The 16905-nt window shown below is 35.6% G+C and overlaps 1 protein-coding gene across 6 annotated transcripts in view; it reads right to left on the reverse strand.

The window, feature by feature from the left end:
- Ugp2 (UDP-glucose pyrophosphorylase 2) overlaps positions 1–16905 on the reverse strand; it is a 185688-nt gene that overhangs the window by 26394 nt on the left and 142389 nt on the right. For all 6 annotated transcript variants that reach the window (XM_046423003.2, XM_046423030.2, XM_046422989.1 and 3 more), the window contains 2 exons: positions 11298–11425; positions 10394–10501 (listed from right to left, as the gene is read on the reverse strand). In XM_046423003.2, the coding sequence (XP_046278959.1) occupies positions 10394–10501; positions 11298–11425 (236 nt within the window). The remainder of the gene's footprint in view (positions 1–10393; positions 10502–11297; positions 11426–16905) is intronic.

The following is a 16905-nucleotide window of genomic DNA, read 5'->3' on the forward strand; positions in this document are numbered from 1 at the left end:
CAAAAGTTTAAAACTGATTCGCTATTATATGCATGTGCTATTGATTCCTTTAGTCCTTAAAGGAAGCTGGGCAGACCTTGAGACAGCAATAGCTTCCACCTGCTAAACTGTTTCTTGCATTTCAACCATATGCCTTTACACAGGAAAAGTTTGGATATATTACAAAATTCTAAGTTCTTAAAAGCAGTTAGTCTTTACTTTTGCATTTCCAATAATTAAAATTAAATAGTGGGCATCAATAGATTTGCAGAATAAAAGTACTCAATAAAGGAGATTTCCACAGCCTTGTCTAATGACTACAGATAAACTAGAAAAAAAGAGTTTGGTAGGGCTGGGGTTGTGGCTCAGTAGTAGAGCACTCGCCCAGCACATGTGAGGTGATCCTCAGCACAACATAAAAAAATAAACAAAATTTTAAAAAGAAAAAAGACTTTGGCCAGGGAGATGTGACTGTCGAGGGCAAGCCAAAGCAGTGACAAGAAATTCGTCTTTAAAATCATTTATCTACACATGTATATTTTCTTTCTACAACTAGAATGCAGCTCCATGATTATTAAGCCATTGCCTATCTCATTCATTTGTATCTCAGTGCCTAGATAAATGCCTATCATATAGGAGCTATTCAATAAATATCTGTTAAATGTATTGCTATAAGAATTTCAAAGAAGTGTTTTAGGATCTATGGGAAGGAGTGGAGCTTAATTAATGGTTCTACTCAAGATACATGGAGAAATGATGGGAAGGCCATAAAAACTTTCAAGTTCCTTTCAAAACTTAGTGGCAACATACCATAGTGCTTAAGAGTCTGGGTTAGGCAAATTTGGGCCTAAACTCTAGCTAGCAAGGAAACTTGCATGGGTAACTCAATCCCTCCCAGGCTCGGTCTCTCATTGTGAAATAGGGTTATTGGCTCTAGAGTTGTTTGAGGATCATATTAAGGAAATACATGTGGAGAACAATGCTTGGCACATTAATGCTGAATAAATGTTTGCTGCTATTATTATTAAAGTTGTTAATAAACACATAAAATATGCCACATTGTATGCACTAGAGATAAAGATCTCCTTTACTGTTAGTAAAGGATACCCAAGAACAGGTCTTTGAGGTCTGACAACCTACATAGTTCATATCAGGACTCCATCTCTTAAGCAAGTTACTCTGAACTTCAGTTTCTTCTTTTGTAAAATGAGTATAATAAAAGGCTTACTTTCCAGCTGTGCTGTGAATATTAAATGAGGTCATGAACATAAAGCATTTAGTACAATGCTTGATATATAAAGCACCCTAATATTGGTGATAATCACTAACTATAAAACAGTTTTGCATACACAGGTCTTTACAAAGTCTTTTTTTAAAAAAAATATCGGGCTGGGATGTAGCTCAGAGGTAGAACGCTTGCCTAGCATGAGCAAGGCACTAGGTATGATCCCCAGCAATGCCAAAAAAAAAATAATAATAATTAAAATTTAAAATACTTAACCCTTTGCTTCATTAAAAGCAAAATCAAAATAAAAATCTTTGAAATGGTGTTTCTTGAAATAATGGAATATATTCTAATCTCCCAAGGGCTTTAGAACTATGTACAATGAAGATACCAGTCTTAAATAAGCCCATTATAAACAGAAATCTGTTAAATGGCCTTCTTCCACATTTAATCTAGCCATAGATAACCTTCTGGCACTTTCATGTTTCTTCTAAGCTATCTTTTATGTAATTCAGTTTGAACTTGGAAAAAAATATTCTATCAGTACCTTCAATAATTATCTATGCTTCTTTTGACTCAGCAGAAGGTTTTCAAATGGGACACAGGTAACAAAAATTAACTTGGATAGCTCTGTAACATTTATAGCTAAAAGGAAATATCTTTGCAACTTTTTCAGTTAATAAACAATTCTAAAATTGTTTATTTTAAAACACACTGTAAATTGCTTCTCATGTATTCAGTTATATGTTCATCTACTTACAGAACTATTTCTTACTCTTGTATTTTTGCCAAACTCTCAAACCAAATGTCCTCCTACTAAAAATTATGTCCTCCCATTAAAAATTGTAGCAATTTCCAAAATGCTGAAAAGGTGTAAGATTCTAATATCCTCCCCCCCCACCACCAAAAAAAAAAAAAAAAAAACTAAACTAAACTTGGTGAACTAGAGAACAATGACAACAAAGAACTGGCAGAAAAGCCAGACCTGGTGGCGCATGCCTGTAATCCCAGCAGCTCTTGAGGCTGAGGCAAGAGGATCGCAAGTTCAAAGCCAGCCTCAGGAACTTAATGAGGTCCTCAACAACTCAGTGAGACCTTGTCTCTAACATAGAAAACAGGGCTCAGATGTGGCTCTGTGGTTGAATGCCCCGGAGTTCAATCCCCAGTACACCTCCCCCCAAAAAAAGAACCGGCAGAAAAAAACAAGAAATAAATTAAAAAGTGTTTACAGATCCTACAAATGATCCTACAAAGTAAAAGGCAAATGTGAAGACATGTTACCAAATGTTCCCTGAACCTTACTGTAGAGCTTTTAATAGAAATTATAGAAATTTCAAAGACTTCTGGATTTTTTTTTAACTGCAATAGATGAAAATAATAAACACAGAAGAAAAAAAATTCAAACACTACAAACAGTATCTTTCATCATCCTTTTATAGATGTCAGAGCTGAGGTCATAAAACAACCTCATGAGGCATTTGGCCTATATTCTTATCAGCTAGAGTGGTAGTTTTCAAAGAACATTCCACTTGAGTATGGATTAGAAAGACAAAGGTAGATGACCTAAGGAGTTGGAAAGAATGTTAAAAGAATGTAAGGTCCTAATGCCAGCATATTCATGTTACAATCTCCCAGGCTCTCTACTAAAATCACCTTGCATCTTTCCTATAAGGCAACCTTCCTGTTGGCCTACCTGTGAATAAGAGAGGCTGCAAAATAATTGTAATAATCCTAAATACCCTAAAAAATAAAAATGAGGCCTCTACATAATCCTGTTTATGCTGTATACTAGCTTTAAACTAAGGTACGGAATAGCCAGTGATTAATGTAAAGTACATTGTGAGTTTAATTATATAATTCATATTGTGGGAGCAGTCCTGGAGAGTAGAAGGTGTGGAAGGGGGAAAAGGGCAGAGGCTATAAAAATAAAGTTATATGGAAGAGTGGGTAGTCAAAAGGCTAAGAGAAAGATACAAATGATAAAACTGAGGGTGGAGGCTAGGCTGACCCCTTTCTTAGAAGCCTGAATGAAGGAAAGGCAATATTTTAGCAAGATACATATTTACTTAGCTTGTGTGTTTAAGAGAAGAGGCAAAGTGGAACCAGAAACCTATAAAGAAGAAGTACACTTAAAAGGCACAAAAGGGAAATACTGAGGTGATGACATAGTTCTGTATGTTGATTGTGGAGGCAAATAACTATATACATTTGCCAAAATTCATAAAAATGTACACTGAAGAGGAAAATCTTTACTATATATAAATTATACCTCAATAATTCTGACATTTAAAAGTTATTAATAGCTAAAATGCTGATTAACCTTATAAAATTCATTTATCACTAATAAAAACAAAAACATCTTTTATGTACCATGTCTTAAAATGATGCAATATCTCATAGTTGCTTTAGATACAAAAAGAATGGTTCTATTAAAGAAAATTTATTGTTCCAACCTTCCACCATCAGTCTCTCTCTTAAATGGAAATTGCAATTTCTAACATTGCCCCATGTAACCCACCTAGAGTGGACAGCAGCAGCAATGGCAGACAGAAACCGTAATCTCCAGTCCTCTCCAGGGCCTTTCTTCTGGTTCTAGACACAAAGAAGCAACACATCCACTATATGCTCTGCCACCAGAAAACAAGCTACGTTACTTTTAGATTCTACTATTCTCACAGCTTTCTTCTCTTTGATTACCCATCTAACCTCAGAGAAGTCTTGCCTCAAGGTCACCTCAGTAGTCTACCTTAATGCCATGAAGTCTTTCTTAAGCCCCCATGCCAGTTAGTCTCCCAGAGCACCCTGTGGACTCTTCATACTGTGGTCCTGAAGTCATCTGTTTCTGGATCATTTCCTCCAAAAACATGGGGCTAAAGAGAATGCTAAAAAGAGACCAATAGCCAGGCATGATGACACACCTGTAATTCCAGTGGCTCAGGAAGCTGAGGCAGAAGAATCATAAGTTCAAAGCCAGCCTCAGCAACTCAGCAAGGCACTTAGCAACTCAATCCCTGGTACAAAAAGAGAGAGAGAGAGAGAGAGAGAGAGAGAGACACAGACACCAAGACTTGTTTTTGTCATCTTAGCATCTAGCTAGTACCTGGCAGGGAGAGGCACCTGATAAATGTTTCTTGAATAAGATTCTAAGATAAGGGGACTGGGGTTGTGGCTTAGTGGTAGAGCACTTGCCTAGCATGTATGAGGCACTGGATTCAATTCTCAGCACCACATATAAATAAATAAATGAAAATAAAGGTCCATCAATATCTTTAAAAAAAAAACATTTAAAAAAAAAGATTCTAAGACAGTAGTTCTTAACCTTTACAGGTTATAAACCCTTTTGAAAATCTGATGAAAGCCAGGGAATCTACTCTGAAAAAAAATGCACATTTACACAATTTGACCTATGATTTTAAGAAATCTTTGAAGGATCTGCAATTCCTACAAAGATCTTCCAAGTCGAGATGCCTGGCATAAACATTCTGTTATATGCCTTGGCATAAAAATTCTGTTATATGCCTTGGCATAAAATGGTACTAGTAGATAGTAAGTTGTTCAAATCTGATCTAAGACAAAGAAAGAATTAGTAAAAGATCCCCCAAGAAATTTCAGGGCAGAAAGATGAGAGGCACTCATGGACCACTCATCTTGCTTTATATAAAAATTCTCCCATTATCAATCCTTTTAAAGGTTCAGGGTATCCTTAATAAGAAAGATAGTGGGAATTCCCTCTCCCTCATAGTTGTACCAGAAACAAAGATGTAGGATAGGAGAAATTCACAAATATATTTTTCTCATCCAAATAAGATACTTAGATAAAAGATAGACTTTCAGGGGCATAATGCTAAAATTCTCTCTATGAAGAGCCACAAGCCCGGTGTCACAAAAGCAAAGGTTCAGAAAGACTCTCCATGATGTAGTAGGTAGAGTGGAAGGAATGGCAACATTCAAAAAACAGTATTTCCAGCTATACCCACTCGATGATTTTTCCAAAGACTATGATTCTGTGGGACTAGAGTGTCCTCAAATCTGGGCACAAGGCAGCAATTAGAAACACTGGTCCAATAATAATACTTGGAGTCTCTCAATTTACACATGGAATTGGTATTGAATTTCAGATATTTACCATCACTGTTTCTAAAGTAAAATTACAAATAAGGAACCAAGATGGAATTAAGAATCACAGATCAACTCAGCTCCTTAATCAAGTCACTGTTCCTGAAATAAAGGTTCTACATAAAAACACGTGAAAGAAGATAGTTCTAGGAAAGAAAGAAAAAATTAAAGACTGTTTAATTCATCATGGAATCAAGACATAGGGAATTACAGTTTTGGCAATATTTGTTAAATATATTAGTATATTTGCTTAGATTAGTATTTTCATACATTATTATTTTAAAACTTTACATCAAGGAAAAGATGAGACTCTTTGGTATTGAGCCACAGGGTCATTTTCTTAAATGTCAGTGATTCCTTTTTGTGACATACTTTACATCTGGATTTCATTTTATTTCTACATACATCCAAAACAAGTCTCTAATGCCATTACCACACAGTTAGAAAATCTTCACACGCTCAAAGCAAACTATGCTGTGTCCTATCATGTCAGATTTTTGGCCAAGAAAACACTCAAACTTTAGATGGATGGTGTAACTTCAGAAGGAAAATAATGTGTATTTATACTCTGCACACGTACATTAACTTTCACAGAATGGCTTATCCTTCAAACATACACATTTTAATGTTTTTGCACTGACAGACAAAAGTAGGAAAAATTTATGTTATGGAACAAAAACTAAAAAAATCTATTGGAGCTAAATACCACTCTGTTGTATGATATTCTCTTGAAGCCAATTCTCTACTGTATACAACTCCTTCCCATTCACAGACACCCTTACTCCTTTGTACATAAATGAAAAAAACCTTCTTTAAATGTTATCTTTCATGGAAATGCAAAAGCATCATGAGCCTCTAGAGGTCAGTGCCAGCCAGATGAAAACAGATTTTAAGTTAGGGCTCAGAAGAATCAATCAGCCCCAGTCCCTTCCTGAACAGGCTCTACAGTTTTTCCACCTTTGATGTATTTCTCAACCCTCTCCACTCACAATGCAGAAGTTCAGTGAGGATGAAAACACTGTCACAGACTTTCTAGGAAACAATGAAAGCTACACATGGTCCTTCCTTATGCCAACCTGGAAACACACACACACACACACACAAACACAAACTTTTTGCAGCACTGGGGACTGAATTCAACCCTTGCACATGCTTGCACACCCTACCACTGGGCTACATCCCCACTTTAAATTTTGAGACAGGTCTTGATAAGTCGCTCAGGCAAGCCTCCAATTTACAATCCTCCTGACTTAGCCTCCCTACTTGGGATCACAGGTATATACCTGCTTAATATATATTTTTAACTTTCTTTTGTGTGTGTAACTAAATCTCAAAATAATCATGAATATTTAACACTCATTTATTTAACATTCACAAAGTTAGGGTAGAGTATTATCCATAATTCCATAAACTTGTTTCTTCAACATAGCTCAAAATATGGACTCAGTGGCCCTTTTTTTTCCAAATCATTTATGTGCTCACTTAGAGCAAAAGTGAGCAAAATGTGACATCATAAAATTTCAATGCCTATCTTTAAATATGCCCTTCATTCTAATATTTATGAAAAAATTTTTTACCTAAAAAGTATTCATCTGAATCAACAAAAGCATATGTGAGGTCAGTTTTCTGAGAGCCAAAGTAGTAAAGAATACTGAAGATCTTCTGAAAATAAACACACTAAAATAGGATCAGCAAACTCTTTCCATAAAGAGTCAAATAATAAATATTTTAGTTGGAATAGGCCATACTGTCTCCATGGTAACTATTCAGCTTTGCCAAGAGATAAATGAATGTGGCTGTGTTCCAATTAAAATTATTTACAGGACTAGGGTTGTGCCTCAGTGGGTTCGATCCTCTGCACCACATAAAAATAAAGATATTGTGTCCATCTACAACTAAAAAAATTATTTTAAAAAATTATTTACAAACTATGTGTCTGACTCTGGCAATCTGCCAATATATAAAAATACAGATCCTGTGTTATAATGGTGTGTATATGCACACCTTTGGTGCAAGGCTGACATAAAAAATGTCACTCTAAATGGTAGTTCTCCCACAATAATTTCTATTTGGCCAGAAAGATGAAATATCACCTACATTTAAGGGGGAGGAGTATAAAAAAAAACTATGTTCACTAAATAAAATTATATTTTGAAATGAAAATTTATCTCTATTTCTAAGACCTAAGAAAGAAGACCTATTGAGGAGAAGAAAAAGAAAGCTAGACATGAGAAGCAAGGTGAAGAAATATTAACCCACAAATTATATTCTCAGATCTATTTGCAAAAGCTGGTAACGAACTGCAGATGAGACACATGTGTATGCTTAAGAAGCTTATGATACAGATGAAGAGCAAATATTTTTTGACTCTGAATTCCAAAACCATCCACATTAAATGCATATGGGATCACAAGCAGTTTTTTTCTCCTCCTGGTAATGGTGATCAAACCTAGGGCCTTCAGTATGCTTGGCATATACTCTACCACTGAGCTGTACCTTGGCCATATGAACACATTTTTAAAAGATGTTCAAAACGTAGGCTTCAAAATAAAAATATTTTTAATGAAGATTTACACTTTTAGAGAGACAAAAGACTAGATAAAATCATTAAGTCCAGAATATATTTTCTATTTTTTCTTCTTTCTATATCGAATTCTATATCCCCAGCAGTAACTATGGCCACTACATGGGCATAGACTTCTGAAAGAATTTATCAGAATCTTCTTGGAGAGTGAGGTGGGAGGTACCAAACTGGAAAAAATCTCAAGGTGATTATGATTCATCTACTTCTTTCTGCATCTTCCAATCCTCAATTTAAGATCTCTACTATATGTCATGATCTCTCAAAATACACTAAGACAAGTTTTTTCAGTGGCAGAAAAGAACCCTGAACTTTAAAATACGCCGAAAATAACAAATACTCTGTGCTTTTCTTCAACCTAGGCTTTAAGCTCAAAAGGTTAAGTTCATATAAGAGAAAACAAAAAATTATCAGGCTTGCAAGCAAAAATTAAGAAATGAGAAAAACCACACCTCCAGACCCAAGTCCACCCTTAACTAGGTAAGTGAGGTTACTTCAGTTAGGAATGACTACTAAGCAAAAAGTATAAGTATTTAAAGGGGAAAAATAAAAAGTACTAAATTTATTATATTATAATCTTAGGCCTGCTCCCAAATAGTTTTAAAACTATGACTGAACCTGTATTTAGTTCCTTTTTAAAACACTGCACCTATCCAGAAAAATTCTCCCATTACTCTTTTTTGGGAGAAAACATTATTTCTAGTATTTAAAAGAAGAAAAATAAATTATAATTCATTCTCTAGGACCAAGGAAATAAAAGACCAAAAACAAAAATAAGACCTAAAAATCAAAGACCAAGGAAATCAAAGATCTAAAATTAAAAAAAAAAAAATTTAAAAAAAACTTTAACTATAATTGTCAAGTACATAGGAAAGAGTAATGTTATGAATTTTAAAAGTTTAAGAACTGAAAGCCGGCACAGTGGCATACACCTGTAATCCCAGTGGCTTGGGAGGCTGAGGGAGGAGAATCACTGAGTTCAAAGCCAGCCTCAGCAAAAAGCGAGGCCCTAAGCAACTGAGACCTCGTCTCTAAATAAAATACAAAACAGGGCTGGGGATGTACCTCGGTGATCAAGTTGCCCGGAGTTCATTCCCCAGTACCCCAAAAAATAAAATAAAGAACTGAAAGACATTTCCCAAATATGGAAAAAAAAGTATTCCTAACTGGGAACTAACTATATTTAAGATTTTTCTCATTAGGAAAAAATATCAGAAGGTCTCCATTTAGTTTAAGCCACCATAGATAGTATATAAATGAGTGAGTTGACCTATGAACCAATAAAACTTCACAAACACGGGCAGTAGAGCAGACTTAATCAGTAGTTTTCTCTAAACAACCCTGTTTTTATATCTATGTAAGATTACCAACACATAAAAGAAAAACCACACACAATTATTTTACTTTTATCTCAGCAAAAGCGAAGCGCTAAGCAACTCAGCAAGACCCTATCTCTAAATAAAATACAAAATAGGGCTGAGGATGTGGCTCAGTTGTCAAGTGTCCCTGAGTTCAATCCCTGGTACCCACCCCTACCCCCCCAAAAAAAAGAGCTGAAAAGAAAGGGGAGAAAAGTCAGTATGTTTAACAAAACCTGTTTCTTAGACAATCACTTCATTTAGACTATCCATTTAACAAACATTTGCTCAGTATACATGCCCCCCCCCCCAAGATCTAATACAGAAGACAGTTCACTCACAAATATCCACTACTTAGGCTGTAAGTGCCACATGATGGTAGACGTATAACTACCAACTGCAAAATGTTTCACAGTTTAACATATTTCCACATGTTATCCTAATAAAATTTCATAAGAAACCTGTCAAGTACATAAAGCACTTGGTATTATTCTCATTTTACACAAAACTGTTAAAGCAGCAGAACTAGGATTTAAATCTCCAGTATTACTGTTCCACAACTCTTCTGTGCAGCTTTCTGCTAGGGGCCAGCAACAGAGGTACAGGCACTTAGATTGTTCCTCCAAGAATGAGAAAAGACTTAATAGGTGAAAACACTATGGCATTCCAAGAAAACAATGCATACAGAAGTCCAGAAGCAGGAGAATACAATATGTGAAAGGAATGCTAGGTTGGTTCATGTGAGGCAGGTAAGATGAAGTAAGGATAGAGAGAATTTAAAGATTCCCTATGCTTTCGATCTAGGTGTTTAAGTGACTCAGAGCAATAAGAAATCAAATGATTTAGAAGGAAGAGGAAACCAACATGAAACTCTTACAGTATGTTTTGCACTAAACATACATTGCAAAAGAATGACCTCATTTATAGTTAAGTTATAAGAGAGTATATTGTAGGGAGATTAGACTTTGGGAAATCTTCAGCAACTCTAAAAGGTCTAAAAGAAAGGACATATTGCAAAGCAATCCCCACTTCTGATGTGACAACTCTTACAAGTCCTCTACACTACCCCACCTCCAAACATAAACCATGTGCAAAATTACCTTAAATTTTCTTACATTTTATCTAAAAACTTACCGAGTCTTCTGGAGGTCTTTGAATTTTCCCCCAATCCACAGAAGGTCCCTTTTCTTGTAAAAATCTGTGAAATAGCTTCCGAAATCCATCAAGATCTTTTTTAGTGTGCTATAAAAATAGAAGTCCTTATTACAATCATCAGAATGCTTAATATTTAATAAAAACAGATATGAAGGATACATTTAAAACACCCTTAAATGAAATTCCTATACTATTAGAATTTGGAGTAGAGCAGAGATTTTTTCCACACCCCAATTTAAAACTAAAAGGGTAAAAGAAAAAGCTAATAGGAGACACATTTAATGGAATACAAGCTAAAAATCTTCTCTACATCCCAGCAGTATCATATAATTTGAACACCACTTGGTTCAAGAGAAATTAACTGGCGCTCTATATTACTAACCAATGTGTTTTTTTATTTCTAAGGGGAAATTAATCTTTGCCAAAAGGAAAAAAGAAACACAGCTAACCTTAAAACATTAAGTACAAACTGAAATAAATATCTCTCAATTCTGGGAAAGTTCTATAATAGCTGTCAAAGTAGCTTTGGTTCTATTAGAATTGGCTTTTTGGAAAAGGCATTGGAGATATATCATTTACAAACTACCTTCTCATAATTCCCAATAAGAACTAGTACCAATTCTCCACAAATGACATCAAACACAGAGTAAATAAAGTATTTATTTTGTTTAGATTGTTTTAGTGACTTTGGAAATTTCCTAGGCTGAAAAAAAAGAAGACTTAATGGTTTTGCTATGGGCAAAGGCTGAAGACCCTTAATTGTTAAACAATGCTTACTTTTTTTATTATCATTCATCTTGCACTTATTTCCAGCTAGACAATCAGCAACAGCAACAACTAAGTATGTACACAGTTGAAGCAAGAAACACTGTAGAGTCCTTACCTCAAATTCATGTGAGGGTGCTGTGGTAAGTATTTTTTCTAATTCCTTTTTCACAGATAATTCTAGCTCTTGTCGAATGACTTCTTGGAACTGAGAGGCACCATCTTGAGACATTGCTTTGCTAAGATCTGAAAACAAAAATATAAAACCACCAAAGTGAAAAATCAGACAGCCATTCAAACAGTTGGGAAGCTACAATGGATCTATTTCTGGTATTTCAGAAAATGAAAAGGGCTCAATTCTATGGTCATGTGATATTCCAAAAATGTTTTCAGCAGGGTCACTAATTAGGACTACAAATTTGATTGTAGTATACCACAGTGTAACTGGTACTCTAATTAAACATTTTGAGTTTGGTTAAAAAAAAAAAAAAAGGTAAAAGTAAAAAGATTTATCCTGCCTGCAAGTGTGGTGGCGCACTCCTGTAATCCCGGTGGCTCAGAAGGAGGATCTTGAGGTCAAAGCCAGCCTCAGCAAAAGTGAGGCCCTAAGCAACTCAGTGAGACTGTGTCTCTGATTAAAATATAAAATAGAGCTGGGAATGTGGCTTTGTGGTTGAGTGGCCCCAAGTTCAATTTCTGGTACCCCCCAAAAAGAAAAAAGATTTATTTGCATTTGAGCATATGGTTTCATTTCTATTAATGTTACCCTACTAGCCATCAAAACTGGAAAAAGATCAAAACAACTGGAATGACATTAATAAGGGTTTGTTCTGTTTTGTTTTTCTGGTACTGGGGATTGAACCAAGGGATGCTTTCCCACGAGTTACAACCCCAGATCCAGTTTTGTTTTGTTTTGTTTAGGGCCTCGATAAGTTGCTGAGGCTGTCCTTGAACTTGCCATCCTCCTGTCTCAGCCTCTGAGTTGCTGGGATTACAAGCATGCACCACTGCACCTAGCTAATAAGGGCATCTTTTATAGAATATGTCCTTAACAGAAATGCTGCCTCAATAAGAGAGCTGAAGTAGTTTAGCAATTTCACAGAAGCAGGAGACTCCTACCTTCTCCTCTCTAGTCAAGATGAAAAATTTTAAGGAATTCTTCCCATTTTAGAAGTGGAACCCACTCCAGTTTCACATTCCCCACTAAAGAACCACCTCTTGAGAGACACTGGCAATTCTAAGGTGCCTCTATTTCCATGCATCAATATTTTTACTTTAAAAGGAGAAGGGTACAGATATGCCTGCCCCTTTCTGGTCCCCAATTTCAGTCAAGACTTGTCTCATTGTTTTTCTGTGTCAAGACTATCAGAGGGCTGGGGCTGTAGCTTAGTGGCAGAGCACTTGCCTAGCATCCATGAGGCACTTGGTTCGATCCTCAGCACCACATTAAAAAAATAATAAACAAATAAAATAAAGGCATTCTGTCCATCTATAACTAAAAAAAAAAAAAAAAGACTATCAGGGCTTTTGGCATAGCTGGGCAACTCCATGACAGATGGAACTCAAAAAGGCAAAGAAATGCCTGTTATATTAATACAAACAAAAATAGTAGAAAAATACATAAAAAGAAAACACCCCAAGCCCAAATACTTTTTGAGAAAAATGCCTACACAAGTTGTTTTATACACTTTACTATCTCTAGAGTAATCATCCTGTCAACTTCTCATAAAATATAAGGGACAATCCATTTATGATCTACCCCTCCCCATTTCAGCTAGTGATGTCTACAATAGTGGTTAATTTAGCAGAATCATAACTCCATAAGGCTAAAAATTTTGTCCCCTTATACATTCCCACACTATAAATTCTTTCATTTATTATCTAGACAGAAGAAGGAAACATTTACATAGAATTAAAGCCAAAACAATCAGTATTTAAGATATTTTTGAGAGCAGACATTAGTAAGCTACTAATTCCTGGGGTAATTTACTTAAAATAGAGAGCCTCTACCTTCCCCAAATATGTAAAAACATTAACAAATGACATAGTTAACATGGCTCTTGAAAAATATTTTATGTATATTTTTCATCATATTAAAACCAAAGAGAAAAAAATCCAAGGAAATGTGGTGACTGTATACAATTCAACCTTAAAATAGCTGTTTTCTGTGTAACAGAAAATCACAAACATACCAGTAAAATTGCCAACATAACCCAAGAAACTGTGGTTCATAAATAACTTCTCTGGGAGGTAAGAGGCACTATACTTCATGTGTGTTCCATAAACAACCTACAGATATGTTTTGACAAGTAACAATTTGGTTATAATCTGTAAAAACCTATGACAATGGATGAGCACATTTGTATAAGCTATGACTAGTAATTAAAGCTACTACAATATGGGTAAAACTAGAGTTAACGTGACATCACCCATGCATGTTTATCCCTAGGCAGACTTAGTGGTAATTTAAAATTTGTCACATGTTAGTCTCCTACCCGTATGCTCATGTGTATCTGGGATGACTCTTCCTCAGTTCTAAGTCAATTCTCATATTAATATTTGTAAAATAATTTGGAAGAAAAAAATCTAAATACAGAGAAGAAAATTTTCTATATTAAAAAACACATGAATCACTTGAGTCTGGGTCACAGGTCAATTAAAATAAACCAAGAAATAACTATACAATTATTTTTAAACTGTGGGTTTTTTGTTAGACTCAAAGACATCTATAGGCTTGCTGTTTTGTTGCTAAAGCTACAGATGCAGGCCAGCATTAAGTCACATTCCTAAAAAATAGTGATGGAAACATTTAGCTTACTTAAACTCTGGGAATATGCCAGACAAGATAAAACCAAATGTACTGCAAAGTTTAAAAATAACTAAAGTAGCTATTTGAGATTTGTCTAAATGAGGACAGTTAAAAACAACTCTAGAGGCTCCCTGTGCAGGACAATGGCCTAAGGCGAAAATACACAGAACTTACTATATCACTGTCAAGCAAGCTTAAAATGGGTGGCTGAATTTAAAAAAAAAAAAAAAAAAAAAAAAAAAGGCTTTATGACTTTTGCCTATAAATGGATGGATCTGGAGACTATCATGCTAAATGAAACAGCCAATTCCAAAAAAAAAACAAAAGTTGAATGTTCTCTCTGATATGTGGATGCTAACACACAATGGGGGAGGGAGATAGAAGTTCAGTGGATTAAACAAAGAGGAATGAAGGATGGGAAGGGGGATGGGAATAGGAAAGACAGTAGAATGAATCAGCCATAACTTTCCTATGTTCATATATGAATACACCACCAGTGAAACTCCACATCATATATAATCAACCACAAGAATGGTATCCTAATTAGAATATAATCCATTATGTATAATATGTCAAAATACACTCTACTGTTATGTATATCTAAAAGAAATTTTTAAAAAAGAATGACTGGCTGAAAGACTCACATTAATACCATCTGTGATCTTTGCCAACCATAGCAGGTTCAATCTTCAGACACATAAGTCAGGCATGGTGGCATTTGCCTATAATCCCACTGACCTGGATAGCTAAGGCAAGAGAATCCCAATTTCCAGGCCAGCCCAAGAAACTTGGCAAGACCCTGTCACCAAATAAACAACAAAAAGGATTGGGGATGTAGCTCAGCAATAGAGCATCCCTGAGTTCCATCCCCAGTTTTGTTTCTTAAATTTTATTCTCCCCCATCCCATGTAAGGGTGGGGGAGAATAAAATTTAAGAAACATCCCTAACCTTCATTTTTCCCATTTGTTTGATAAGCACCAAATGCATAACAGTTCATTCTTTCTACACTGTTTACAAATAAAATCAGCTTATATAACAACAACAACAAAAAAAAACAAGCATGTCACCTCTTCAATCCCATTCTGTTCCAGTTTCACTCCCCCTGCCCTAGGCAAAGTGCTATTATGAAGTTCTGTTCCTAGTGATTAAAGAATAAGGAAGGTCTTTTAAGGAATAAAGAATATTCAAGAGTAAAGAATAACAAAGAGTGCTTAAGAAACAAGAGGAACTATCTTAAGCACCTGGACACAAACCAGAGAAACCATTTCCCTTTACATCTTTCTTACCCATCCTGCGTTTTTAAAAGTCTGGAATTTCTGGTAGCAAAAAAAAAAAAAAAAAAAAAGACAGAACTTAGAAACTTTCTTGGATTTAACATCTCAGGTTAAACTTCTGGCTACGACAGTTGTTTCCAAGGGAAGGTCAACTAAAGAATGCCCTGAATAATTCAAGATTTCAAACCTCAGAAAATGTTTTTGTCCCTCCTCACTTCCTAGCAAAATATAATTGATTCTCCATGACTGAAGAAAGTGGATTAAAAGCCAAACATTTTATTATCTTAGAATAAATCAAAATATTTTTAGATATGAGAGGGAGCAACTAATCTACCCTCCTCATTTTACAGATGAAGAAACTGAGGCTGAAAATAGATGACTTATGCAAGGTCACAGAGAAGGCTAATGTTGGAGCCCTAAAAGAAAGATTTTTTTTTTTCCTGAGCCCATTCTACCACAGTGAGTAAAAGTACCCTGTTCATTTTTTCCCTTGCTCTGGCTCTAATTTTTGACATAAAATTCCTAAAAACCACTCTCCTCCGGAAGCATTTATAGGAGAATCTCTTCTTATATTCACTTAACAGATCTAACTCCCCATCACATAAAACTGGGTTTACTAGAATTACCTTGGTTGATTTCATCACACTTCAATTTCATATAAAAAAAGAATTGTTTTTACCACCCTTTTCTTACCCTCCCCTACCCCAAATTTCCTAATTCTTCCTTGTTCACAGAACTAAAATTTCAACATCACAGACTTTTTGCTCTCCAACTGCGGGGGTGGGAGTGGGGGAAGACCCAGAAAGAAAAAACTGGAAGAAAGCAAGAGGAGACATTGACATTCAATCTGACAAGTGATTCTTTTTGTTTCTTAATTCATTCCCTGCACTTCAGCAGCTCAGAAGTATACACAATATACTTCTTTTCTCACCCTGACAAGCTAGTTGCAGGATACCGGGTCCATGGAGAAGCCACAGAAAAACACTAAAATCAACAAAAGGTAGTAGAGCCACACTCAGGCCACTTCTCACCACTCATGAGGTCTCATCAGTCCCAAACCTTTCTTGGAAGTCCACACTGAGAGGTACTTGAAGTCAGAGAATTAGAGAGCCAACTTAATCTTAAACCAGGAAATGACTCGTGATTCAAATAAACAACACTTCAGAAGTATAATGGCAACTGGAAACAGCCATGAATAAAACTTGAGGAATATACTAACTAGATTTACAATCAGCTTCTTGGCTGACTTCAGTCCTTCAAACTCAATTATTTGTAACTATTCTCCCTAGAAAAGTTCTTCTTTGAGTTCTATTAATATTAATATTATCTTACATCTTCTTTTACCTCTCTGCCCAGGTCTCAGTTTCCCCAGACTATTTTTTCCTCAGTTATTCCCTCACCAATCTTCTTATTGATGATCCTCAAATATGTGCCCCTCATCCCAACTTTTCTCCCTGAGCTCCAGGCTCACCTTCCCTACCACCTTCTATATCTTTTGCACCTGGATACCTTGCTGGGTACCTCAAACTCAACTTTATGTTTATCCAGAACACCACTCATCATTCAAACTAAATTTCACTTCTTGCTATCCACAGCAATTACATTCTCCTAGTCACCTGGGTTGGAACCTTAGTCACAAAGT

Source organism: Marmota monax, unplaced genomic scaffold (assembly GCF_021218885.2).
Source record: "Marmota monax isolate L192 unplaced genomic scaffold, Marmota_monax_Labrador192_F-V1.1 WCK01_AAM20220418_F8-fsc00015, whole genome shotgun sequence".
NCBI lineage: Eukaryota > Metazoa > Chordata > Mammalia > Rodentia > Sciuridae > Marmota > Marmota monax.